Raw genomic sequence first — 26518 nt, 5'->3', positions numbered from 1 at the left:
AGGCTGCCTGACCTGATGAGTTTCTTTCCTCTTCCACCATTTCCTGTCCTCAATTCTAATTTGCCAACATCTGCTTTTCCTTTATTAAGAGACAAAAAAACCCAGCAGATCCTGGAATCCAAAGTAGATAGGCAGGAGGCTGGAAGAACACAGCAAGCCAGACAGCATCAGGAGGTGCAGAAGTCAAAGTTTCGGGTGTAACCCTTCGACATTTTGGGTGTCGTGAAACATTGACTTCTGCACCTTCTGATGCTGCCTGACTTGCTGTGTTCTTCCAGCCTTCTGCCTGTCCACTTTATTAAAACATTACTCACTTATGGGACTACCACTAGGTGAAGCAAGCATCGATTGCCCTTCCCTGTTTGTCCTGGAGGAGGTGATAGTGAGCCTCCTTGTTGAATTGTTTGCAGTCCATTTGGTGTAGGAGGTGAACATTGTGAGAAAAGATTGGTGAAAAGGCAAAGCTTTATTGAAGTAATGATTGCATTGACATGGTCAGTGTGTAACAAAGAGTTGCCAGCCCTGGCAGCAGCAGGGAAGTGAACTGGAGTTTTCATCATGTGGACTGTCTTCTGCCAACTGCTCTGCTGTTACTCTCTCTCAAATTGGTTGTCTGACATTGTAGTATGATACCTTCTTGTAACCTATTAGAAAGCAAACATGTTCTTTACTGGATTGTTCCTGAGTGTTTTTTCCAAGATCCTTTATTTCCCCCTACTCTGCCCTTTTAATGAAGTGTTGAAAGAAAGTGCTTTTTGTTTTGGCCCAATGATTAATCTCTTGGTTCTTCTGCCCTCACCCCACCCCAACAACTCCAGCGTGGTCTCGAACTAGGGGCCACTGTTCAAAAATACGGGATCACCCATTTATGACAAAGGTGGGAATTCTTTTCTCACAGAGGGCTGAGTCTTTAGAATTCTCTCCCTTAAAAGGTGATAGAAGGACAGTCTTTGAATATTTTGCAAGACAAGGGATAGATTCTGGATAAGTGTGCAAGTGAAAGGTTATCAAAGGTAAGCAGAAATGGGCCATAATCTGATCAGCCATAATCTTGTTAAATAGTGGAACAGGGGCTTAGTGGCCTCCACACACTCCTAATTGAGATGGTTCAATGTTTCTGGAGGTTAAACTTCAGTTCTGCATGAATCACCTCTTTGGAAACCATTGCATGTGATTTTAACCCAGAGATGGTTAAGAAACTCATGGAGCAGTTTAAAATAATTGGGAAAAGCCCAGGCCCAAGTATATCAATTGGCCACGGACAAAATCACTTTCAGTGGGATAATGAGGAAAGGTGAATGTTGGCGATTCTCCACTATCCCAGGTCCCCTGGCTGCCACTCCCCTGTAGCTCCCATCGTTGGTGTTTGTGGCAATCATCGCTGGGCTGAACATCAACTCCCAAGTCCTGACTTTCTGGGGAGGGGCCTGAGGCACACAGATGCTTGGACAGCCAACGTTTTGAGGTGAGTTCAGTCTTGGAGCGTGAACTTCAGTCATTAAGTCTTTATTTCCATTGATTCCCACACAGGATCTTCCAACTGACTCTTACTACATTGGCGAAAGGAGGGAGGATGCCCTGCAGAGACGACGCAAATATATTGAGGTTACCTCACAATGAAATCTCCTGTGAAATTCCTTCTCCGCCCTACCCCTGATCTGTTCCCAACACCACAAGTAACTGTCTTGTGAGAAAATGTTTAGATGAGGCCTGTACTCATTAGAAGCAGAACAGTGAGCAGTGACCTTACTGAAACACATAATATTCTGAGGGAACTTCACACAGTAAATACAAAAAGGTGTTTCACCCTAGATTAGATTACATTACAGTGTGGAAACAGGCCCTTCGGCCCAACAAGTCCATACCGACCCGCCGAAGCGCAACCCACCCATACCCCTACATTTACCCCTTACCTAACACTATGGGCAATTTAGCTTAGCCAATTCACCTGACCTGCACACCTTTGGACTGTGGGAGGAAACCAGAGCACCCGGAGGAAACCCACGCAGACACGGGGAGAATGTGCAAACTCCACACAGTCAGTCGCCTGAGTCGGGAATTGAACCCAGGCCTCTGGTGCTGTGAGGCAGCAGTGCTAACCTCTGTGCCACCGTGCCACTTAGTGGAAGAGTCGAGAACCAGAGGCCAAAATGTCAGAATAAGTAGCTGATTCATTTTAAGACTAAGATGAGGAGAAATTTCTTCAGAGTTTAGTGCATCTGTGGAATTCTTTACAACAGAGGGCTGTCGAGGGTGGATTGTTGGGTATTTCCAAGGCTGCATTGGACAGAATTTTCAACAGGAAAGGCCTAAGGGTAATTGGGAGAAGTCAGGGAAGTGGGTTTGAGGATTATCAGATCAGCCACAATCTCATTGAAAGGCAGAGCAAACTTGATGGGCCAAATGGTCTACCTCTCCTCCTATACCTCATTTGATTTAATTCACTCTCTTTCTGCTCGTTGTTTGAGATCCAAGCTACAATGGTTGTGTTATCAGCAAACCTGTAAATGGAGTTGGTGCAGATTTGGTCACCCAGTCGTGTGTGTGTGTCTGTGTGTGTGTCTATAAGGAGTATAATAGAGGGCTGAGTACACAGCTTTACAGGGGATTGAGGATTGGCCTTGAGGATTATAGTGGAGGAGGTGCTGTCACCGAACCTTACTGATTGCAGTCTGTTGGTCAGGAAGTCGAGAATCCAGTCTTGTCTCAGTCAAATCCCTCGAACTCAGCACCGCCTTCCTAACCTGCAATCTTCTTCCTGACCTCTCCGCCCCTACCCCACTCCGGCCTATCACCCTCACCTTGACCTCCCTCCACCTATTGCAATTTCAACGCCCCTCTCCCAAGTCCCTCCTCCCTACCTTTTATCTTAGCCTGCTGGACACACTTTCCTCATTCCTGAAGAAGGGCTTATGCCCGAAACGTCGATTCTCCTGTTCCTTGGATGCTGCCTGACCTGCTGCGCTTTTCCAGCAACACATTTTCAGCTCTGATCTCCAGCATCTGCAGTCCTCACTTTCTCCTCATAGTTATGCTTGTTGTCCAGATGTTCCACGGATGAATGTAGGGCCAGGGAGGTGGCGTCTGCTGAAGACCTGTTGCACCAGTAGGCCAGTTAGAAATCCAGGCAATCTGGGAGGCTGGAACTTTTGTGAGGAATGACCTTGGAGCTCTTCATAATGATGGATGTCAAAGCCACCAGGCGGTAATCATTGAGGCACACTGTCTGATTTTTCTTTGGCACCGTGATGATGATAGTCTTCCTGAAGTAGGTGGGGTTGAAGATGTCTGTGAGTACTCTGCCAGCTGGTCCGCACAGGATCTGAGTGCATGGCCAGAGAGTCCACCCGGGCCAGTCACTTTCCATGGGTTCACTCTCAAGAAGGTTTATCCAATGTTGATGGCATAGACCGTGGGTCTGTGTGCATCTGAGGCTATTGGGATAGGTGACATTGTTTCACTGACCTTCTGTTCAAAGTAAGTATAGAGTGCATTCAGTTCATCGGGGATGAATATACTGTTACCCGCAATTCTGTTTGACTTTGCTGTGTAATGTCGTGTAAGCCTTGCAGAAACAATGGGTGTCTGTGTGGTTGGTCTATGGGTCTTGAGCTTACTTTGGTACTGCCTCTTGGCATCTTTGATGCCCTTATGAAGGTCGTACCTGGGTTTCCTGTATAGGTCAATGGCAACCGCTTTGTATGCCTCAGACCTGGTCTTCAGTAAGAAGTGGATCTCCCAGTTATTCATGGTTTCTATTGGGGAACATTCGGATTACAGTCTTGAGCACCCAGTCATCTACAGGCTTACTAATGAGGTCTGCATACTTGTTTAGGTTGGCCACTGAGTTCTGGAATTGAGATCAGTCCATCGACTCTGAGCAGTCCCATAGAAGCCCTTCAGTTTCCTCAGGTCAACACAGCATTACTTTCTTAATACTGGGTCATCACACTTCATTTTCTGCTTGTAAGCTGGTAGGAGGAACACAGCGTTAGAATATAAGACATAGGAGCAGAAATTAGGCTATTCAGCCCATCGAGTCTGCTCTACCATTCAATCATGGCTGATAAGTTTCTCAACCCCATTCTCCCGCTTTCTCCCTGTAATCCTTGATCCCCTCTACAATCAAGAACCTATCCAACTCTGTTTTAAATATACTCAATGACCTGGCCTCCACAGCCTTCTGTGGGAATGAATTCCGTTGATTCAACTCTCTGGTTGAAGACATTGCTCCTTATCTCCATTCTAAAAGGTCTTCTTTTTATACTAAGGCTGTGTCCTCAGGTTCTAGTCTCTCCTACCAATGGAAACATCTTCCCAACATCCACTCTGTCCAGGCCATTCAGTATTCTGTAAGTTTCAGTTAGATCCCCCCATATCCCTCTAAACTCCATTGAGTATAGACCCAGAGTACTGAAATGTTCCTCGTTCACTAAGCCTTTAATTCTTGTGAGCCTCCTCTGGGCCTGCTCCAAGGCTGATACGTCCTTCCTGTTCACAATACACTAAATGTGGTCTGACCAGACCTTTATAAAGCCTCAGAAGTACATCCTGCTTTTATATTCTAGTCCTCTCGAAATAAATGCCAACATTGTATTTGCCTTCCTAACTACTGACTCAACCTGCAAGTTTACCTTGAGAGAAGCCTAGACTAGAACTCCCGAGTCTCTTTGCATTTCAAAGAGCTAAATTTTCTCCCCGTTTAGAAAATAGTCCATGCCTCTATTCTCCCTACCAAAGCGCATGACCTCACACTTTCCCACATTGGATTTTATCTGCCATCTCTTTGCCCACTCTCCTAACCGCATCTAAATCTTTCTGCAGCCTCCCTGTCTCCTCAATGCTACCTGTACCTCTACTTACCTTGTAATCATCTGCAAACCTCGTCAGAATGCCTTCAATTCCTTCATCTAGATATTAATGTATAAAGTGAAAAGTTGTGGGCCCAACACTTACCCTTGCAGAACACCACTAGTCATCCGCTGCTACCCTGAGAAGGACCCTTTTATCCCCACTCTCTGCTTTCTGCAAGACAGCCAGGCTTCTATCCATGCTAGTACCTTGCCTCTGACACCATAAGCCCTTTTCTTACCCAGCAGCCTCCTGTGTAGCACCTTGTCAAAGGCTGCCTTGAAGTCCAGACATATAACATCCACTGGGTTTCCTTGGTCTAATCTGCTCGTTATTTCCTCAAAGAATTCTAGCTGATTTGTCAGGCATGACCTCCCCTTAATGAAATCATGCTGACTTTGCTCTATTTTACCATACCCTTCCAAATATTCAGAAACCTCATCCTTCACAATGGATTCCAGGATATTACCAACTACCGAGGTCAGGCTAATCAGTCTGTAATTTCCCATGTTTTGCTTTACTCCCTTCCTAAACAGGGGGTTACATTTAGCAATTTTCCATTCTCCCTCACTTCAATGATTCCTGGAAGATGACCATTAACACCTCCACTATTTTTTCAGCTATCTCCTTCAGAACTCTAGGGTATAGTCCATCTGGTCCAGGTGATTTATCCACCTTCAGACCTTCCAGCTTTTCTAGTACCTTCTCCTTGGTGATGGCTACCATACCCACCTCTGCCCCTGACTCTCTTGTATTTTTGGGATGTCACTCATGTCTTCCACCGTGAAAACTGATGCGAAGTAATTATTCAGTTCCTCAGTCATTTCTTTGTTCCCCACTACTATCTCTCCTGCATCATTTTCCAGTGGCCAAATGTCCACTTTTGCCACTCTTTTGCCCTTTATTTTTCTAAAGAAACTCTTACAGTCTTCCTGTATATTACTGGCTAGCTTGCCTTCATATTTAATCTTCTCCCTCCTTATTTCCTTTTTTGTTGTTGTCCATTGTTGGCCTTTGTGGACTTCCTAACGCTCTGGTTTCCACAGCCCTTCACCACATTATATGTTTTCTCTTTTGCTTTTATGCTGTCCCTGGCTTCCCTAGTCAGCCAGTGGTTGCCTCATCCTCCCTGTACCATGCTTCTTTTTTCTCAGGATGAATCTCTGCTGTGTCTCCCAGGTTACTCTCAGAAACTCCTGCCTTTGCTGTTCCACTGTCTTTCCTGCTAGGCTCCTCTCCCAGTCAATTCTGCTCAGCTCCTTCCTCATGCCTCTGTAGTTGCCTTTATTCAGCTGTAATACTGTTACACCTGATTCCACCTCCTCCCTATCATATTATGATCACTGCCTCCTAAGGGTTCCTTCACCTTAAGCTCCCTTATCAAGTCTGCCTCATTGCATAGCACTAAATCCAGAATCACCTGTTCGCTAGTGGGCTCCACCACAAGCTGCTCCAAAAAGCCATCTTGTAGACATTCCTCAAATTCTTTTTCTTATGATCCACTGCCAACCTGATTTTCCCAGTTTATCTGTGTATTGAACTCCCCCATGATCCCTGTAATGACTGGCCCTAGATCTGATTTTCCAAAATGCAGATGAGCGATGGAGTGGCAGGCACTTCTGGTTGTGCAGCAATGGTCAAGAATGTTCGAACCTCGGGTGGGTCAGGAGATGTGTTGGTGGTATTTTGGTACCATGTTCTGGAGGTTGACCTGGTTGAAGTCACCAGCTACGATGGTCTTTAGTTGACTTCTAAAGCAAGATTCTCCTGCCCTACACATCTTTCCCACATAAGAAGGAAGCTGACTTGTACACAACACAGGGAGGATGAGAATCAAAGATTCAGCATGGTACAGGATAGAAGGAGACCATTCAGCACAAAGAACACAAAAACAAAAGAAGATATGAGTTAGGAGCAGGAATAGGCTTTACAGCTCCTTAAACTTGCCCTGTCATTCTATAATGTCACAGCTGGAGGGTTCAACTGAGGCATTCGAGATATCATTGGACAATTGGCAGCAGGCAATTGCTAAACATAAGCAAAAATTAGACCAGACAGAAATTAACTCTTCAGCTTAAATAGCAATTCATAATTCCTTGTTTGAGAACATTATATAGAGTCAAAATATAGCACTGCACAACACAGTGTGACGCCCTGATTGAAGGGCTTCTGCCCAAAACATCGAATCTCCTGCTCCTCGGATACTACCTGACCTGCTGTGCTTTTTCCAGCGCCACACTTTTCAACTCTGACTCTCCAGCATCTGCAGTCCTCACTTTCTCCTAGCGTGATGGCTCAGCCTAACTATCCCCTTAACAAAGCTGCATCCAAATACCTCTTACCCCATTGAGTGGGTTCTCATAGCAGCACAGAAGCAGGAGGAGTTTCTGCAGCCCTTTCAGCCGACTCAACTATTCCATATGATTGTGGCTGATCATTCAAACCCTGTCCTTTTTTGTGTTTTCTCCCAATTCCCTTTCATCTCTTAAGCCTGAAGTTCCTTGCTGGAAACGTTCAATGTTTTTGCCTCAGCTGCTTTCTGTGGCAGAGAATTCTGCAGGCTTCCCACTCTCTGGGTGAAGGAATTCCTCCTTACCTCAATCTTAAGTGATCTAGTCCCATAACTCTGGCTCGTTGGTCTTGGGCTATGATTCTCGCTTAGGCTCATCTACTGTGCTGACTTGCGAGAGGTCCTGGGTTCAAATCCTGGACGAGCCCGTGTTTCTTGACTTGTGCAAAAATGCCTGATTAATTTTATGGGCGGCACGGTGGCACAGTGGTTAGCACTGCAGCCTCACAGCGCTAGAGACCTGGGTTCAATTCCCGCCTCAGGCGACTCTCTGCGTGGAATTTGCACATTCTCCCTGTGTCTGCGTGGGTTTCCTCCGGGTGCTCCGGTTTCCTCCCACAATCCAAAAATGTGCTGGTTAGGTGAATTGGCCATGCTAAATTGCCCGTAGTGTTAGGGGAATGGGTCTGGGTGGGTTGCGCTTTGGTGGGTCGGTGTCAACTTGTTGGGTCGAAGGGCCTGTTTCCACAGTAATCTAAATCTAAATCTAAATTTGCCAGCACTTGGCCCATATCCCTCTGAACCCTTCCTATTCATGTACCCATCCAGATGCCTTTTAAATGCTGTAATTGTACCAGCTTCCACCACTTCCTCTGGCAGCTCATTCCATACACACACCACTCTCTGTATGAAATCATTGCCCCTCAGGTCCCTTTTAAATCATTCTCCTCTCACCCTTTAGTTTTAGAATCTCCTATCTTCGGATAAGGACTTTGGCTATTCACCCTATCCATGCACCTCAATTATAAAATCTCTATAAGGTCACCCCTCAGCCTCATAACTTCATGTTAACCTCATTATACTCCATCTGCCATACACTTGCCCACTCACTTAACTGGGTCAAACCAGACTGAAGTGTGGCTGAACACTCCTCATAGCTCAGCCTTCCACCCAACTTGGTGTCATTCATAAGAGGTTTGCATTTAGTTCCCTCCTCTACATCATGAATGTATATGTTAATAGCTGGGGGTTCAGGTGCTGATCTGTGTGTGGCACTTCATTAGGCACTGCCTGCCTCCTGGAAGAAGACCCATTTATTCTTACTCTTTGTGTCCTGTCTGCCAGCCAGTTCTCTCCACATGTCAGTACACTACCCTCAATTCACATGTTAATATCTGTTGTGGGACCCTACTGAAAGCCTTTTGAAAGTTTAAGTACACAACATCCACTGGCTCCCCCTTATCAACCCTCCCCCTTGTCACTGGAGCTCTGCTAAACTTAAGAACATTCAATCCATTGGAAATGTTTCTTTGCATTTTGCTCTTGATAGAAGCCAATGGAACAAGCAAGCGGTGATCAGAAGGACATCTCTTCATATCTAAGGGAGCTGCCAACAGAAGGTGAGTACAGTGACCGTGGGTCATGAGCATGGTGCTGTACTGATAGTACACAGTTGAAGGGAATGCAGTAGTATTGCAGTAATGCCAGTGGAAGTGTCATCCAGAGACCCAAGTTAATTTTCTGGTGGCACAGCAACTGGAGAAATTTAAACTCAGTTAATAAACCTGGAATTAGTCCCAGAAATAGCTCTGTCCCCTCAAAAGGATTTGGATATGGGGTTCAACTGGAGCTTAACTAATTTTGCAGAATAGAATTTTGTTGGATAATGATGTCAAGGGATGTGGAGTGAAACTGGGGCATTTGGATCAACTGTAAGGTGGAACAGGCTCAGTGGGGCTGAATGGTTTCCTCGTGTTTCCATGTTCTTGGGTATTGTCCTCAAACATATTTGCTGCAAGATCAGAGCTGAGTAATTGATAGGTATCTCGTGTGAAAGGTGGAGATAAAGCATGAGAATTTTCAGCTTTAATCTAAAGTTGTTCCCATGGGTTCACAGAATCATCGAACTGTTACAGAGGCCATTCTACGTATTGTGTCTGTACTAGCTTATCAGTGAGCATCATTGCCTAGAGACAATCTCCTGCCTTTTATGCAATCTCTTGCATATTTTTCTATCTCAAGAATCACCCAATACTTTATTGATCGTCACAATTGAACCTGCCTCCTCCAAGTTTTCAGAGAGTGAATTCCCAACTACTCACTGCGTGATCAAGTGTTCCTTTCTCAAATCTCATTTTTGTTTTTTAAAATATCTTTAAATCTATACCCTCCTGTTCCTGTTCCTTTCATAAGCAGGGGACAGTTTCTCCCCGTCCGGTCTATCCAGTCTGTTCCCCATTCTCTCAGATTTCCTCTCGGCCACCTTCTCTCCAAAGAGAACAGTCCCAACTTCTTCAATGTGGGGTTGATGTGATCCCTGAGAGCATGGAGGAAGCTGGGTTATCCTGCATTTAGGGCCAGATCTGCCCATTACTCCCTGTACTGGGTTGGTTGAGGTGTGGTGCTTGGGGAGTGTAATATTTTGGTGCCAAAGTTGTGATATTGCCCGTGGGATTTTACTCATGATGGCACATTGAAGGAGTAGGCATCCATTGGGATAACCTGAAGATCTTATTCTGCTTCTTGTTTTTGCACCTCCTGCTCAATGGAAGACCCCCCCCCACTCTTGCTCTTAAAAAAAAAACCTTTTATCCCCTCACCCTAAAACTCACACCAACCCCCACAATCAGAACTATCCTACAGTGTAGAAAGAGGCCATTTGTCCCATCAAGTCTGCACAGACTCTCCACAGCGCATCGCACCCAGATCCATTCCTTCCCAACTCCACATTTATCATGGCCAGTCCACATAATGTGGATATCCCTGGAAATGCACACAGACAAAAGGACAACATGCAAACAGTCACCCATGGCTGGAATTGAACCCAGGTCCCTGGCACTGTGAGGCAGCAATGCTAACCACTGTACCACCATACCACCCCTGCTTTGAGGCACTTCTATGCTGGCCATCTATGCAATGTCATAGAGTCATAGAGATATATTGTGCAGCACAGAAACAGATCTTTTGATCCAACTTGTCCATGCAGACCAGATATCATAAATTAATCTAGTACCATATGCCAGCTTTTTGCCCATATCCCTCTAAACCCCTCCTATTCATATACCTATTCAGATACCTTTTAAATGTTGTAATTATATCAGCCTCCACCACCACGTACGGCAGCTCATTCCATACACGCACCCCCCTCTGTGTGAAAAACGTTATCCCCTCTCACCTTAAACCTATGCCCTCTGGTTTTGGACTCCCTTACCCTGGGGAACAAAAACCTTGGTTATTCACCCACCCATGCCCCTCATGATTTTTATAAACCCCTCAGCCTCCAACGCTCCAGGAAAAACAGCCCCAACCTATTCAGCCTCTCCCTATAGCTCAAACCCTCCAATCCTGGTAATATCCTTGTAAATCTTTTCTCAATCCACAGTCCACCTTTTGGTCAATGCCCATGGGCAGTTACTCATGATGCCAGGGTGACCCCTGTCCCCTTGCCCACCTCCATTTGAAGGTTACTTTTCATTCCTTCTGAGAACAAAACCTTCTCAGTTTCCCAAACAATAACACACAGAAAACAGGGTATGTTTTATGCCAGATCAGTTGTTGAAGCAAGCTCAATGGGCACTGTGACCTTTGTATTTTGTTGTATTTTTCCCTTTGTTTTCCCACGCCATGAATTTGGAAAGTTAATTCCTGTGAACATAGCTCTCAAATCAAATCCCTTGCAACACAATAAATACATAAGAAAATTCAGTTGTTAGAGGACCCCAATTTCCAACACTCCCTGGTTAGGAAAGTGCAGTGGCGTGTACTGGATTGTGGACAAATCTTTGTACTAGCATTTGAATCCCATGAGCGTCTGATTCAAAAGTTTGCATTTGGCCAAAAGTTCTTTACCAGAGCAACCTCTCTACCCATTTCGACTTTGGCCAGTCCCTTTGCGCCATCAGAGATTCAGGATTAGTGAAGTGTTAGTGTCTTCCTCACTGAGTGTATGTGGAAATCCGTGGTGTTAGTGTTGGAATCAGTTTGACAATGAGAGGTCTCATTCATGATCAAAGGCTCTGTGCTGGGCAAGTGCCTTTACTTCCACCAGAGGGAGCCATTGGACCACAATGTTTGTTTTACTTTGGGCCATCACTCTGCCAGAACATTAGATTAGATTCTTTACAGTGTGGAAACAGGTCCTTCGGCCCAACAAGTCCACACTGACCCTCCGAAGAGCAACCCACCCAGACCCATTCCCCTACACCTAACACTACAGGCAATTTAGCATGACCAATTCACCTAACCTGCACATCTTTGGATTGTGGGAGGAAACTGGAGCACCCGGAGGAAACCCACGCAGACACGGGGAGAATGTGCAAACTCCACATAGACAGTTCCCCAAGGCTGGGATTGAACCTGGGACCCTGGCGCTGTGAGCCACTGTGCTGTCCCTAATACAAATATCCCTGCATTCCTCAGGTTCCCAGCTCCTCTGGGTCTGGCCCAGCAGGATCCAGGGTGACGTGAATCTGTTTAGTTCGATTCTTAGCTCGGGGTTGATGAATTAACAGTCAGTGGGGATTGGTTTGAGTCTTGGGCTGATCGTTGTTGAGGAATGCACAGGGCCACTTAGACCTTCATAGAAGGGTACAGAACATTGTTGGATGTGAGGGAAGCCCCTTTCTTACTTGCTTTTCGGTGAGGCTGCCTCACGGATCTGTTACTGTGAGATAGTGCTTTTTGGACAATATCAGTCTGTGTGGCATGGGAGAGAAGCCTGGAATCTCTCTCTCTCAAATAGACTTGTTAAATCCAATCCTTCCTTGGATGGGAGCAGAGAGTGATGCTATCTCCATGTGGGTTGTAATCAGTCAGTGCTGCAATGGGAGAGCTGGCCAGGATATTGTGTCCACATCTCTGGAGTACGGTCTGAATCCCAAACTTTGGATCCAGGGAACGTAAGAAATAAGAACAGGAGTGGACTATTCAGCTCCGTGAGCCTGCACTGCCAGTCTGCAAGAGGCTGATCCTGTCTTGCCCTCACCTCCAGTTTCCTCCAGGATATAATGTGTGAGTTGATGTAGGGAAACCAATTAGATTTAGAGCATTTGGTTTTCCAGAAGGCATTTGAAAAATGTGCCATATAAAAGGTTATTGCAGAGGATAAGAGCACACGAGATTGGGGTGATGTACAGGGGAACCTTGATCATCCGAATATCGATTATCCGAATTTCGGATTATCTGAAGGAGATCTCGAGGTCCCGATAGAAACATTACATCAAAGAGGTGTTTCTAACACTGATCTCGCCTTTTGTTTACAATGTTTAAAAATGAGCTCAGCTTACTGAAATGCTGCCGAGAACAGTCCTGGACATTGATGGGAGCCCAGGTACCGTCTCCAAATGACTGACCGCCCACCTTCCCTCTCTCTCCCCACACTTTCCCTGGAGTTCTACACAGAGGTGTACCTAAACCCCTCTTCCCCAGATAATCTCTCCAATATTGTCCTGTACAGGGCAAAGGTGGAACCTGTCAAAAAGTTGCAGTAAAACGTTGTGTGTGTGTGTGCGCGGTTGTTGGACAGTGGGTGGGAGTTGGACGGGATTGGCGGATGGGGGGGTGCGGGGGTAGGGTGGGGATAGACAGGAGAGTGGGGACTCGTGCACAGTGTGCTGTTGCCTAGTCTCCTGAACAGGCGGAGCAGACTTATCAAGTGCTCGCTGTGTCAGTCCCATTGAACTGATTGGGAGGGGGTGGGGGAGTGAGGGGCTTGAGCAATGCTGCAGGTCCCTTACACACAAGTGTGTGTCTGCTCAGAAACAAACTGTGAGCCGGAGAGAGGGAGCAAGGCAGATACAGCGAGGAAAAAGGAAACCAGAAAACTCCCAGTCCCAGGAGAGGCATTGAAACAATTAACCGGATAATCAATTATCCAAACGACATACTGCCCGCCCATCTCATTTGGATAATTGAGGTTCCTCTGTATTAACACAGGTTGAGGATTGATTGGCACACAGAAAACCAATTCGGGATGAATGAATCTTTTTCAGTTTAGAAAGATGTTGCTCGGGGAGTGCCATCAGGATCAGTTCTAAGCCTTGGAGTGTTTACTATCTATAATCAATGATTTGGAGGATGGGGCAGAGTATAAAGCAGTATCATTTCTATAACTGTATGTTATTTAGCACCAAAAATAAGTAAAAGTCCAGACCAATATCATATAGTAATACAAGTAAACCCAAGGAAGGTAAGGGAAGGAGAGTGAAATTAATGAAGTAAGTTTAAGACTAAGCAAGGCATGGTGGGGGAGCTCATATGGTCTGGGATCTGGACATCCTTGTGCATGAAACACAAAATGTTAGCAATGTGGGTGCAGCAAATAATTAAGAAGAAAATACTGGCCTTTATTGCTAATGGGTTAAAGTTTAAAAATAGGAGGTCTTGTTAAACCTGTACAGTGTTTGATAAGGCCACACTTGTAATTCTGTGTACAGTTTTGGTCTCATTATTTACAAAAATGATACACTAGCATTGGAGGTGGCTCAAAAGAGATTCACTAAGCTGATTTCTGGGATGACTTGTCAAGAACAGCTAAACTGGCAGGGCCTGTATTCATTAGAGCTTAGAAAAATGAGGGATGATCTTATTTAAACATTCAGGATTCTGAGGAGTCAGGAGTGTGGTGCTGGGAAAAGCACAGCAGGTCAGGGAGCATCCAAGGAGCAAGACAATCAACGTTTCAGGCAAGAGCCCTTCATAAGCCCTCCCTCATTCCTGATGAAGGGCTTATGCCCAAACGTCAATTCTCCTGCTCATCGGATGCTGCCTGACCTGCTGTGCTTTTCCAGCACCACACTCTCGACTCTGATCTCCAGCATCTGCAGTCCTCACTTTCTCCTGAGGATTCTGAGGGGGCTTGACAGGTTAGATGTTCAGAAGGTGGTGGCATGGTGGTTCAGTAGTTAGCACTGTTGCCTCACAACACCAGAGACCCGGGTTCATTTCCAGCCTCTGGTGACTGTCTGTGTGGAGTTTGCACATTCTCCCCGTGTCTGCGTGGGTTTCCTCTGGGTGCTCCGGTTTCCTCCCACAATCCAAAGATGTGCAGGTTAGGGTGAATTGGTCATGGTAAATTGCCCATAATGTTCAGAGATGTGTAGGTTATGTGCATTAGTCAGGGATAAACGTAGAGTAATAGGGCAGGGAAATGGGTCTGGGTGGGTTACTCTTCGGAGGGTCAGTGTGGACCTGTTGGGCCAAAGGGCCTATTTCACAAACTAGCGATAATGGGATAATCACTGAAAATTGAGATGTGAAAGAATTTCTTCTCTCAGAGAGGGTAGTGAATGTCTACAATTTTCTACCCTGCATACTTCTGGAGATTAGTTCACTGGAAGTGTTTAAAGGGGAGGGAGGTAGATGTTTGAAATATTGAGTGGTTGAGGAATTGACATGAGTGAGGAGTTGGGGCCTTGGCCAGACCAGCCATGATCTTATAGAATGGTGGGACAGGATTGAGGGGCTGAGCAGCCTTCTCCTGCTCCTATTTCATATGTTTCTATGCTCCTGCCTGTTTCCCATAACTCCCCCCCCCGACTTGAGTTCAGCAATCTGTCTAACTCATTCTTGACTGTACTCGGGGCTAAAAACTCTTCAGAATAATGACCTTCTGGAAAGGAAGGTTTCCTCCTCATTCCCATGTGAAATGGGAGCGGCCTTATTTGGAAACATATTCATTTGGTTCTAGATTCCCAAAAAGGGAAAACATCCTCCCAGCCTCAGAATGTTTCAGTAAGATGGCCTCTTGCTGCCCGATAGTGCTATCCATTAAAACAGTGTGTAATTAAATTGAGTGATTTGATGTGGTATGGTGGATCTTGAGAATGGTCATTGCTGTCTGCTGATGCAGAGCAGGGTTAGAAACTTGCTGACCATACACTGTCAGTTACTTTGATACTAACCACAATACTCTATGTAAATACCTCCACCTGTGAATTGTAGTCTGCAAGAACTGATCATAAAGATTAAGGGTGAGATAGAAGAGTAATGGTAATATCACTAGGTTGGTAATCCAGAGGTACAGATTAAGGTACCGGGGACATGGACTCAAATCCTACCGCGGCAACTGGTGAAATTTAAATTCATTTATTTAAAAATATCAGGAAAGCTAGTGTTAGTAATGGCAATCATGTCAGCTTTCATTAATTGTTGTGATGTCCTTTCATGAAAGAAATCTATCATCCTTACTTCATCTGACTGATGTATGACCAGGCACAGAAATCACAGATTCTTGGCGCAACCTCCCAAAAAGCGAGTGCCCTAAAACCCCTGGACTCCCAGGCCCAACATCAGACTCCAGACCCACATCAATGTGACTCACCCTAAAGTGCCCTCTGAAATGGTCTAACAAGCCATTGAGTTCAAGGCCAGTTAGAGATAGGACGCAATGCCAGCCTTGCCAGCAATGCCACCCACACCCCATGAAAGGACAAAGAAAACAAACAATGAACTCAAAACATGGACATCTTTCTGCCAACGCCTATTGCCACCAATATCTGTGCTGTCTGGAATCTGATTACCGATTATACTTCCCACCATCTATAAAATTTGTAGAAAAAGTTTGTAAGGTGGTTGATTCCAAGTCTGGAGGGAATTGATGCTCACAGCTGAGAGTGACCCAGACTGAAGAGAGAGTCAGACAATGTGAAGAAACTTGGGAAATCTAGACTGAAGCAGCTTCTCGTTTTCACCACTTTGTTAATTCAAAGTCAAGAAAATCAAATAACTTTGACTATCACGTTTGAGATATACAACTAAAGTGCTCATTTTGTCATTTGTTCTGAGAACGTGGGTGGTGATGGGCTGCCGCCTTGAACTGCCCCAGTCCATTTGGAGTAGCTATGTTCACTGTACTGTTACAGAGGGAAGTTCCAGGAATTCGACCCAGCCAAAGTGAAACAACAGCAGTATATTTCCGAGTCAGGATGGTGAGTGATGTTCCCCATTAGATAGACTCTTTAAGTATAGGATTGACATGATTATAATCTCCAGTGAAGATTCCTGATATATTAAATCTGTGGACTTCATACTTTTGTGGAATGTGGAGTATCCATAAAACAAGGATTTGTTGCCCATCCCTAATTACTCTTCAACAGGGTAGCTTTATCAACAATTTCAGAGGACAGTTAAGAGGCCATCACATCACTGTGGGTCACATGTAGGCCAGACCAGGTAAGAATAGCAGACATGATTCCTTCAAAAATATTAGTCAGCCTGACATTTTTAGGACAGTCTGTGATCTGTCAGATTTATAATTCAATGAATTAATATTCCACCTGTTGCCCATCCTATGGTGAGATTTGAATCCACGAGGCCAGGGCCTCTGGATTATTAGTCAGTAGCATGCTGTATGACTGTTGAATGTTTCAGTTGAATTTCACAAACGCTCAGCTTGATCATCAGGCTCATTACAGCCACAATCAGTGAATCAAGCCAATCTAGGATTAGTACACGGAAAATCACACCGCTAAATGGGACTAAATGAAAACAGGGCGGCATAGACAATGTGGGCTGAAGGGCCTGTTTCCATGCTGTAAACCTCTATGGCTCTAAGCTGGGAGTCACTCTGGAAACCAGACAATCCATGGGATTGTCAAAAGGTCAGGGAAGTGCATGCCGTCCAGAGAACACTCTGGGAATTGAGAAATCTAGCCTGAAAGCTACAGCATGACAACAGGGAACACCAAAGTAACTTTAATTGCACTCTGCTCCACAGCAGACATCTGACTTCAAAACAATAGTGAGCATCCGGTGCAGCACTCCTCCTGCAATGCAGACTCCAATTATAATGCGGAGAGACTGCAGAGTGGAAAGAACAATCCTCACTAACCACTGTTCTGTTCCCTTGTTCTCAATAAATATTTCAGATGGTTTAGAAAGGTAACTGTCTGACAATCAAGGTGCCTTGTTAAATCTCTGTGGTGCACATGTATGCCCCGTACAGTTATAAATTATGAATTGCTCTCCTATTTTGATTTGCCCAGTGCACTTTCAGTACTGTGCTACATTCAAATGGAAGCTACTTGGATGGGGGAGAAAAAGCGCTCCAAAGTGTTTTATTAGTTTTATTTTAGTTTGCCACTGCACTTCAGAACTAAGTAGTACCATTTTCATTAGAACGTTGATGCTGCTAACTTTTGCAGAAACCCTTGAGAATGAACTTGCAGGTATACTTTGCAAAGAAATGTCACATCTTGCATGTAACCTTGGGAAGCCCCGGAATGCTTTGCATCTGATCAAGTCCTTGAAAAGCTGCTGTTATAACAACTGGTATATCAGATGAAGGCTCCTTTGATGGCATCTTCCAAACCCACAGACTCTGCCAGGTGGAAGGACAACGACAGCAGATACATGGAAACACCACCACCCCCAAGGTCCTCTCACAGTCACAAACCATCCTGACTTGGGAAATATAGTGTCCCTCCTCCAGTGTCGCTGGATCAAGTTCCTGGAACTCTTAACAGTATTATGGCTGTCTCCACACAACATGGACTGAGTGGTTCAAGACAGTAGCTCACCACCACCTTCTCTAGGGCAGTTAGGGATGGACAATAAATGTTGGTACTCATGTCCCAAGAGCAAATCAAATAAGGAAATTGCAGAAATAAATTTAAGGTTCTGAGGGGGTTTGATAGAGTAGATGTCTCTGCTTGCGGGTGAATCTTGTGCTAGATAATCTAGTTACAAATAAGGAGATGCTCATTTAAAACTGAGATGCGAAGGGATTTCATCTCCTCCAGGGGATAGTGAATACCTGGCAATCTCTACCCCAGGAAGTTGGGGAGGCTACACTGAAAGTATTTAAAGGTGAAGTAGATAGAGTTATGAATTATCAGGAAGTTGAGGGCTATGAGGAGCTAGCACAAAACAGGAGTTGAGGTTCAGGACAGATTAGCATGATCTTTTCGAATAGCAGGCCAGGCTTGAGAGGCTGAATAATTTTCTCCAGCTTCTATTACTTGCGTTCTTGTGACAGCCAGTTTGTAAACGCTCAGATGATCTATCTTAGTCATTTTTGGTAACAATAAACCTTGGGCAGGGAGATTGCCCCAACCTTCCTCATCAGTATGTAGTTGGGATCTGGGATACACTGCCTGGAAAAGCAATTAAGGCAGATTCAACTCAAGAGGCTGCAGATTTGCAGAAAAAGGGCAGGAGACTGATGCCAAGGTGAAATGCTCATAGAGCCAGTGCAGACACAATGGTCCCCTTCTGTACTGTAATAATGCAGTGAATTAACACCACTGGGTCTTCTGTATCAACCAGAAAGGGCAGAGGGAGCCATGGTGTAACATCTCATCGCCTGAAGAAATGTCAAATGTAGGTGAACTGCGCCATTAGCTTGATTATATTTTAGTTCTGACATGAGCTCCTGAAAAGCGTCTCAGGCAGTGGTTGTTCATTTCACTTGCAAAGTTTGTTTGAAGCACCCCTTGAAGGGAATCTGCAGATGGCCACAAGATCATTCTCTTTACTTGCAGGAATTTGCAACTGGCAGCAATTCCTGTCCTCAAATGTTCCTGGTCTGCTGGGCATTCACACCACAGCCAGCATCCGCCCAACCTCACATTCTCACTCTTCAAAGAGCTCACTTAACAGTTTAACTTCACCTTGTACCTGCTCACTACCTTAGCAACACTGTTTGTGTGAAAGTGTGTGTGTCTGTTTGAGAGTGATATGTGAAGTGTGTCTGTGTGCAAACGTGTGTGTGTAGTTATGTAAGAGCACGTGTGAGTCTTTGTGTGACAGTGTGTTAGAGAGTGTATTTGTAAGTTGTGTGCAAGTCTTTGTGTGAAATTGCATGTGTATGAGAATGTGCTTTAGTTGTGTGTGGGTGAGTGAAAGTTTGCGTAGGTGTGAGTGTGTGTTTGAGTTGTCATGACTTGGAGGAGCCAGTGTTGGATAGGGGTAGACAAAGTTAAAAATCTCACAAACACCAGGTTATAGTCCAACAAGTTTATTTGGAAGCACTAGCTTTCAGAGCGCTGCTCCTTCATCAGGTGGTTGTGGAGAATAAGATCATGTCCACAGAATTTATAGCCAAAGGAGTCCAGTGTCATGGAGATGTGATACAATAAACAATGTTAGATTAAAGATGATAAATCTGTGAGCATGATCTTAACCTCTACAACCATCTGATGAAGGAGCGGCGCTCCAAAATCTAGTGCTTCCAAATAAACCTGTTGCACTATAACCTTGTGGTGTGTGTGTGTGAGACAGACAGACTGTGAGTGTTTGTGTGTATGCTTCATTAAAACACTGAGCCTAGTTTCTGCGACCTGTGATCTGATTGTAAATGAGATATGGAGCTAACCTCAAACTCTCATCTGAAACAGATGCCATTTCGGCAGTCCCCAGAGATCTTGGGATTGGCATTTGACCCGGTCTGAAATCAGCCACACTACTCTCCCACTCTTAGCACTTGGTTATTTAAGATGTGCCGCAGTCTTTTAACAAAAGAGGAATCTTTCCCAGAATAGAAGACAAATTCCTTAAGCTTCTCCCAATTATGTCCAAATGATCAGGCAGCTGATTTTGGTAGAATGCCTCACTGAGAAGTTGGCACCTTCAGTAATGCAACCCTCCCTCAACACTGGCAGCTCAATGTGGATTGCATACTCAACATAGGTCAAATGGGACTTACTCCCAATGAGGAGATCAGAGTCAAAAAGAGTCAGGAACGATGAAGGGCTTATGCCTGCAATGTTGACTCTCCTGCTCCTTGGATGCTGTCTGACCTGCTGTGCTTTTCCAGCACCACACTTTTTGACTCTTGCTCCCAATGAGCTCAGGTTGACACTAGAGGTATTGTTCCTTCTAATTGCCATGCTGTAGCAACTAAACCCTCCATTGCTTATTCTTTCATGGGACTTGAGTATCGCTGACAATGCCAGCATTTTTTGCTCATCCAAAATTATCCTTGAATGGATGACTTACTATAGGGAGATCAACATTCCATCCCATTGCTATACAGTTGGATTCATAAATAACCCTGTCCCAGTGCCCTGTTTAAATACCCTGCCCCAGTGCCCTGTTTAAATCTCCCATCCCAGTGCCCTGTTTAAATACCTTGCCCCGTGCCCTGTTTAAATACCCCATCCCAGTATCCTGTTTAAATACCCCATCCCAGTGCCCTGTTTAAATACACCATCCCAGTATCCTGTTTAAATACCCCACCCCAGTGCCCTGTTTAAATCTCCCATCCCTGTGCCCTGTTTAAATACCCCATCCCAGTATCCTGTTTAAATGCCCTGTTTAAATACCTTGCTCCTGTGCCCTGTTTAAATACCCCACCCCAGTGCCCTGTTTAAATACACCACCGCTGTGCCCTGTTTAAATATTCTATCCCAGTGCCCTGTTTAAATACCCTGCCCCTGTGCCCTATTTAAATACCCCATCCCTGTGCCCTGTTTAAATACCCTTCCCCAGTGCCCTGTTTAAATACCCCACCCCAGTGCCCTGTTTAAATATCCCATCCCGATGCCCTGTATAAATATCTCAATGCTTCATTTAATTACCCTGCTCCAGTGGCATGTTGCAAATGTAGGATAACCTGAGCAAATGTGGTTATTTAAGAACCTGACAAACTCATATATGTAGACATATATACATAGACAACTAATACAACCCCTCTGTACTGGCAATCTCAAATATAAACGTATATATGACTAACTTATATCTGGCGATACTGTATAGCACCGTTGCCAAAAGAGCATCAATAAGGGGCAGGGATTTTTAATCCACTGCAATCCTGATATTGTTCTGCAGCAATGCCCAGGAATTATCTAGCATTCTGTCCAAGCTCTTGTTGTTAAACTTTTGAACAACTCCCTGAGAGGGAGTTTGATTTCTGGCAAGTTGACTGGTAGAGTTTAGGCTCCACTGTCTGACTGGGATCCAGGTCCTGCACGCACTGCTGTAGGCAGTTAAGTGTAACAATTCCCCATAGTCACCCATTGAAACCGATGCAGAGCTGGCTGCGCGCTGGGAGATTTTCACATGACTCTGCACCAAGGGACGCTGTTCAGTTCCACGTTCCCAGTTTCTGGTTTGCTAAGTGCCCCCACGGGCTGCCTGAGATATTGTCAGTTCGGAACTCTTCGTCTCTAATTGAGACATTGAATAGAAAGACTGCCACAATCTGTGCAGAGAATGCGATGTGGAATGATCTTGGTAGAGCTGGATATAAATATATGACTGGGCATGTGATATCCATGCACCAAACAGCTCTCAGGAGGAACTTTGACAAGTGTTTGAGCATTGTGCCTATATTAAAATCGTTCTTCACTCTGTGTGTTTCCCCAGTTAACCAGAGCACGGGGAAAGGTGATGGATTTACACCGAGATTCCAAGATCGCTTTGCAGGCAGGACCAAGTGCATGATTGAATTCAAAGCATCTGGGGATCTGTGGAATGCCAGCTTGTTGTCAGTTTAGTTGAGATGAAAGAGTTAGCCCGTGGGCACCCAAGAACCTAACAAACTCATATATGTAGACATATATATATATATATATATATATAGACAAACTAATACATACTGACAACCTCTATGTAATGACAATCTCATATATAAACGTATATATGACTAACTTAGATTTGGCGATACTGTATAGCACCGTTGCCAAAATAAAGGGCAGGGATTTGTAATCCACTGCAATCCTGATATTGTTCTGCAGCAATGCCCAGGAATTATCTAGCACTCTGTCCAAACATTTGAACAATGAGGGAGTGAGGGAGTAGGGAGGGTTGGGGTTGGTAGGGAGTTAGTATCGATGTACACTAACTTGGGAAGACTCGGAGGGCGCTGACAGGTTTTGATGTCTATTTTGTTTTTGCCGTTTTCAGACATTGAGAAGGACCAAGTGGAGGTTCAGGCCAGCCTGCTGTCGCGGGTGGCCGGAGGCTTTCTCGGAGCGACCAAGGGGGCTGTCGGGGCCACGATGGGCGGAGTGGCCTGGCTGGGCATCAAAGGCTACACCGTAACCAGGACAACCGTCACCGCGGTGCCCTCATTGGGCATCGGCCTCATCAGAGGCGGGGCCTCTAGCCTGGTGGGCGGGGCTTCCGCCGTGGGATCCGCTGTCAAGAACAAAGTCCCATTCGCCGGCAAGAGGAAAGACAAATCGGATTGAAGGCGGGACCCCCTCGCTTCCGGGGGCAGGAACCAGGGAAAGTGGGGCAGCACATTGTCTTCCTGGGACTGCAAACAGAAAAGGGGCTCTGTTCCCTGGCGTTAATCGCGCCCAAATGCGATTTGTGTTTTACTTTTGTGTGGAAAATGCTGCTAAAAGCACTTGTGATAAATGCCCCCGCTCTCGGTTTCACGTTACTGGTGATTGGAAATGCAATCAGGGTACATAAACTTTGCAAATCCCTATGGTTGGGTGTAGTATTGAAAGCTGGACACCGTCTAAGGGGGGTACACCCAGTGTTTGCCGAAAAGGTGGCAAGATTTAAACTTGTTAATACAAACCAAAAGGTAATTGACAAGTGAATGGAAATTGGGTGAATTTAGCACACCAGAGAATCATTTTGCAAAGTGGCCAGTCTTATTTTTAATACGTCTATTTGAATGAAATGATCAGTTACTGTGTATTTTAAAAAAAATCATGATTCATTCATCCATTTCACAGAATTGTTATGGAGTAGAGAGAGTCCATTTGGCCCATTGTGCTACACCAATTCTATTCCTTGATGCCAATTTACTGTCTTTCTGCCATCTACCTGCATACCATATCTACCATCTATGAATTGCAAATCCTGGGTTTAACGTGCTCAGTCCCTACTGTAAACAGGTGAAGTGGTCCTACCATAGTCCTAACAGACCATTTGAATGCTCTCTCATTAAAGAGCGTAATTTACAAGAGGGTCATCACAAGGTTCCTGCCTCTACCACCATTTCCACCAGTGAGTTCCAGATACTCACCATCCTTATTCACACATCACTGGTGTTTTCATCAACCTGTTCTCACTCCTACAGTCCTGGGTCATTGCTCCAGAATAAATCTGTAAAATAACCTTGGAATTTGTCTGGTGTAGGTTTCATGTGTGTTCCAGCCACCAACCTGTGACTGAAAGAATTAACCTACATTTCTAGAGCGCCTTTGACATCCTCAGGACCTACAGTGCTTTTCTGTTACTGAGGTCCCCTTTTGGAGTGCTGTGGTACAAGAAGTCTGCCAAAATTGTACACAGCAAGCTCCCACAAACACCAATATGATCCTGAATGAATAATATTAATACATGAGTGAACACTGATCAGGCCTCAAGAGAGACTCTCTGTTTTCCCCGGAAATCGAGTCATACAATTTTTTTACACCCACCTGAGAAGGCAGACATGGCCTCAATTTATCAGTTAGTCTGAAGGATAGGATCTTGAACATCAGTATCATCCCATACCAACAGCTTCATCTTTGTCCTGGTGTTGAGGTTCTCTTGAAAACTAAGTGACTCAGAGATGAGAGTGTTATGTACTGAACTACAGCTAAAGTTCACTAATGTGCTCTAGAGGTGGATATCTGCCACCTTACCTGGTCTGGCATACATGCAACTCCAGACTCACAGCAATGTGATGACTTAAACACCTTCTAAACTGGCCTGGCAAGCCATTCAGTTGTATTAAATATTACAAATGCTGAACAAATGAATTGAAGCTGGATGGACCATGTTAACTTAGGCGCTGGAACTGCTAATGACAAACCCAGCCCTATCAACTCTGCAATTCAATACCTCCTGATGAAAGGCTTTTGCCCGAAACGTAGATCTTCCTGCTCTTCGGGTGCTGCCAGACCTGCTGTGCTTTTCCAGCACTACTCTAGTCTTGACTCTAATCTCCAACTCTTCAGTACCCACTTTCATCTAATCCAATACCATGACCCGAACTCTAACATATAGCCCTGTATCAACTTCAAGCTTAACTCACCAGCTGCACTCTCTCTCTCACAAACATAACCCTCAGTTAATCCCAAGGCAATCCCACTGACCTATTGGCAGTAGTTTAACCTGAGGGTTACCACAGCCCAGAGAGTTTGAGAAGGAAAATCCTTCCTGGTAAATCTCAGCTGGTGCAGGAATTGAACCCACACTCTTGGCATCATTTTACATCATTAACTAGCCTGCAGCAGCTGAACCCCATACAGAGAGGACACTCCTTTAGTAATGACCAGCATTCTTTATGTCTCTTCAGAGGTTCATTATGGAGTTGTACTGAGGTCCAAGTGAGGCTTCCTGTCGGAGGATGGTCTCAGATCACAGCTTTCCAAAAGATGCTGCCACTCTCCAGAAATGTATCTGAAATTTAAACTTGAAATTTAATAAGGCTGAGTTATAGAGTCATAGAGGTTTACAGCACAGCAAGAGGTCCTTCATCCCATTGAGTCCATACAGGTCATCAAACATCTTTATAATCTAATCAAATTTCCCAGCACTTGGTTGGTGCTTTGTCATAAATGGCATTTTGAGTGTGAATCTAAACACTTCTTAAATGTCAGAATGATGCCTGCCCCTACCACCATATCTGCCAGTGAGTTCCAGGTACTCAACACCCTCTAGGTGAAAATATCTTAAATCAATGCCCACTAGAACTCTAGTAATCCCCACCACTAAGGGAAAAGGTGTATTCTTATCGACCCTATCTATCGCCCTCACAGCTTTGTAGACCTCGATCAGTTCCGCACTCAGCCTTCTCTGCTTCAAGTAAAACAACCTTAATACCATAAGATAGAAGAGCAGACTTAGACCATTCAGTTCATTGAGTCTGCTCTATCATTTGATCACAGCTGATATGTTTCTCAACCCCATTCTCTTGCTTTCTTCCTGTAACCCTTGATTCCCTTACTTATCAAGAACCGATCTGTATTAAATACACTCATGACTCGGCCTCCATGGCCTTCTGTATAGCAATGAGTTCCAAAAGGAACTAAGTTTGAAACGAAGTTGGACAGCATGTTTTTGATGTTAGGTGCACTGTGGAGAAGAATACATTTTGTGTTGCACTGTGAGCAGGGACAGCTTTCACACAAAATGGGAAGTTCAGCTCCATATCATTTGAGAATTGCAGCATTGCAATGCAGCTATGTCTGTGTAGTACAAATCTGAATACATAGTTTTACATAAGATATTGGTGTTTACAGTGAAGGAGAGAGGGCGATATGCTGGCACAGTGGTTAGCACTGCTGCATCACAGCACTAGAGACCCGGGTTCAATTCCCACCTCAGGCAACTCTCAGTGTGGAGTTTACACATTCTCCCCGTGTCTGCGTGGGTTTCCTCCGGGTATCCTCCCACAATCCAAAAATGTGCAGGTTAGGTGAATTGGTCATGCTAAATTGCCTGTAGTGTTAGGTGCACTGTGGAGAACGAAACATTTCGTGTTGCACTAAATTGCCCGTAGTGTTAGGTGTTGGGGGGTGGGTTGCGGGTCGGTGTGGACTTGTTGGGCCGAAGGGCCTGTTTCCACACTGTAAGTAATGTAATCTAATCAAAAACAAATTCATCCTTGAGATGCAGTATGTCCACGTTACTCTTCAGTTTTTAAAAAATTCATTTATGAGGTGTGGGCATTCTTAAACTTAGAACTGGGCCCTTCAGCCCATAATGTTGTGACGAACTTGATGCCAAATTAAACTAATCCCTTCTGCCTGCCCTTGGTCCATATTCCTCCATTCCTTGCATATTGATGTGCTTATCTAAAAGTCCCTGAAACGCCCTTATCGTATCTGCCTCCACATACCTAACACCCTCTGTGTAAAAAACTTGCCCCTCACATCTACTTTGAACTTGCCCCCCTCACCTTAAATGCATACCCTCTAGTTTTAGACATTTCATCTCTGGGAAAAAGATTCTGATTGTCAAACCTATCTATGCATCTCACTACTTTATAGGTTTCTATCAATGTCCCCTCACCCTCTGCCGCTCCAGAAAAAACAACCTGAGTTTTTCTAGTCTCTCCTTATAGCTCATACCCTCTAATCCAGGCGGCATCCTGGTATACCACTTCTGCACCCTCTCCAAAGTCTCCACATCCTTCCTATAATATGATGACAAGAATTGAACACAATACTCTAAGTGTGGCCGAACTAAAGTCTTTTAAAGCTGCAACATGACATCCTGACTCTTGTTCTTGATTCCCCGACCATTAAAGGCAAGCAAGCTGTACAC

General features: G+C 44.9%; 1 protein-coding gene across 1 annotated transcript; it reads left to right on the top strand.

Annotated features, from left to right (window-relative positions):
* The first annotated feature begins 1536 nt into the window (after nt 1-1536).
* Nucleotides 1537-23669, top strand: tmem263 (transmembrane protein 263). The gene is made up of 3 exons (XM_043708849.1): nt 1537-1605; nt 8691-8760; nt 22205-23669. The coding sequence occupies exons 2-3, from the start codon at nt 8697-8699 to the stop codon at nt 22489-22491; spliced, it is 351 nt and encodes a 116-aa protein (XP_043564784.1). The 5' UTR covers nt 1537-1605; nt 8691-8696; the 3' UTR covers nt 22492-23669.
* Nucleotides 23670-26518: the final 2849 nt, after the last annotated feature.

This window comes from Chiloscyllium plagiosum, chromosome 19 (genome assembly GCF_004010195.1).
Source record: "Chiloscyllium plagiosum isolate BGI_BamShark_2017 chromosome 19, ASM401019v2, whole genome shotgun sequence".
In the NCBI taxonomy this organism is placed as follows: Eukaryota; Metazoa; Chordata; class Chondrichthyes; order Orectolobiformes; family Hemiscylliidae; genus Chiloscyllium; species Chiloscyllium plagiosum.
This window is presented reverse-complemented; position numbering and strand designations above follow the sequence as displayed.

Bases quoted from the DNA above. Each gene is read 5' to 3' on its own strand.
- tmem263 (XM_043708849.1), top strand. From the start codon at position 8,697: ATGGAACAAGCAAGCGGTGATCAGAAGGACATCTCTTCATATCTAAGG. The intron at 8,761-22,204 runs GTGAGTACAGTG...TGCCGTTTTCAG, and splicing joins AAGGGAGCTGCCAACAGAAG to ACATTGAGAAGGACCAAGTG.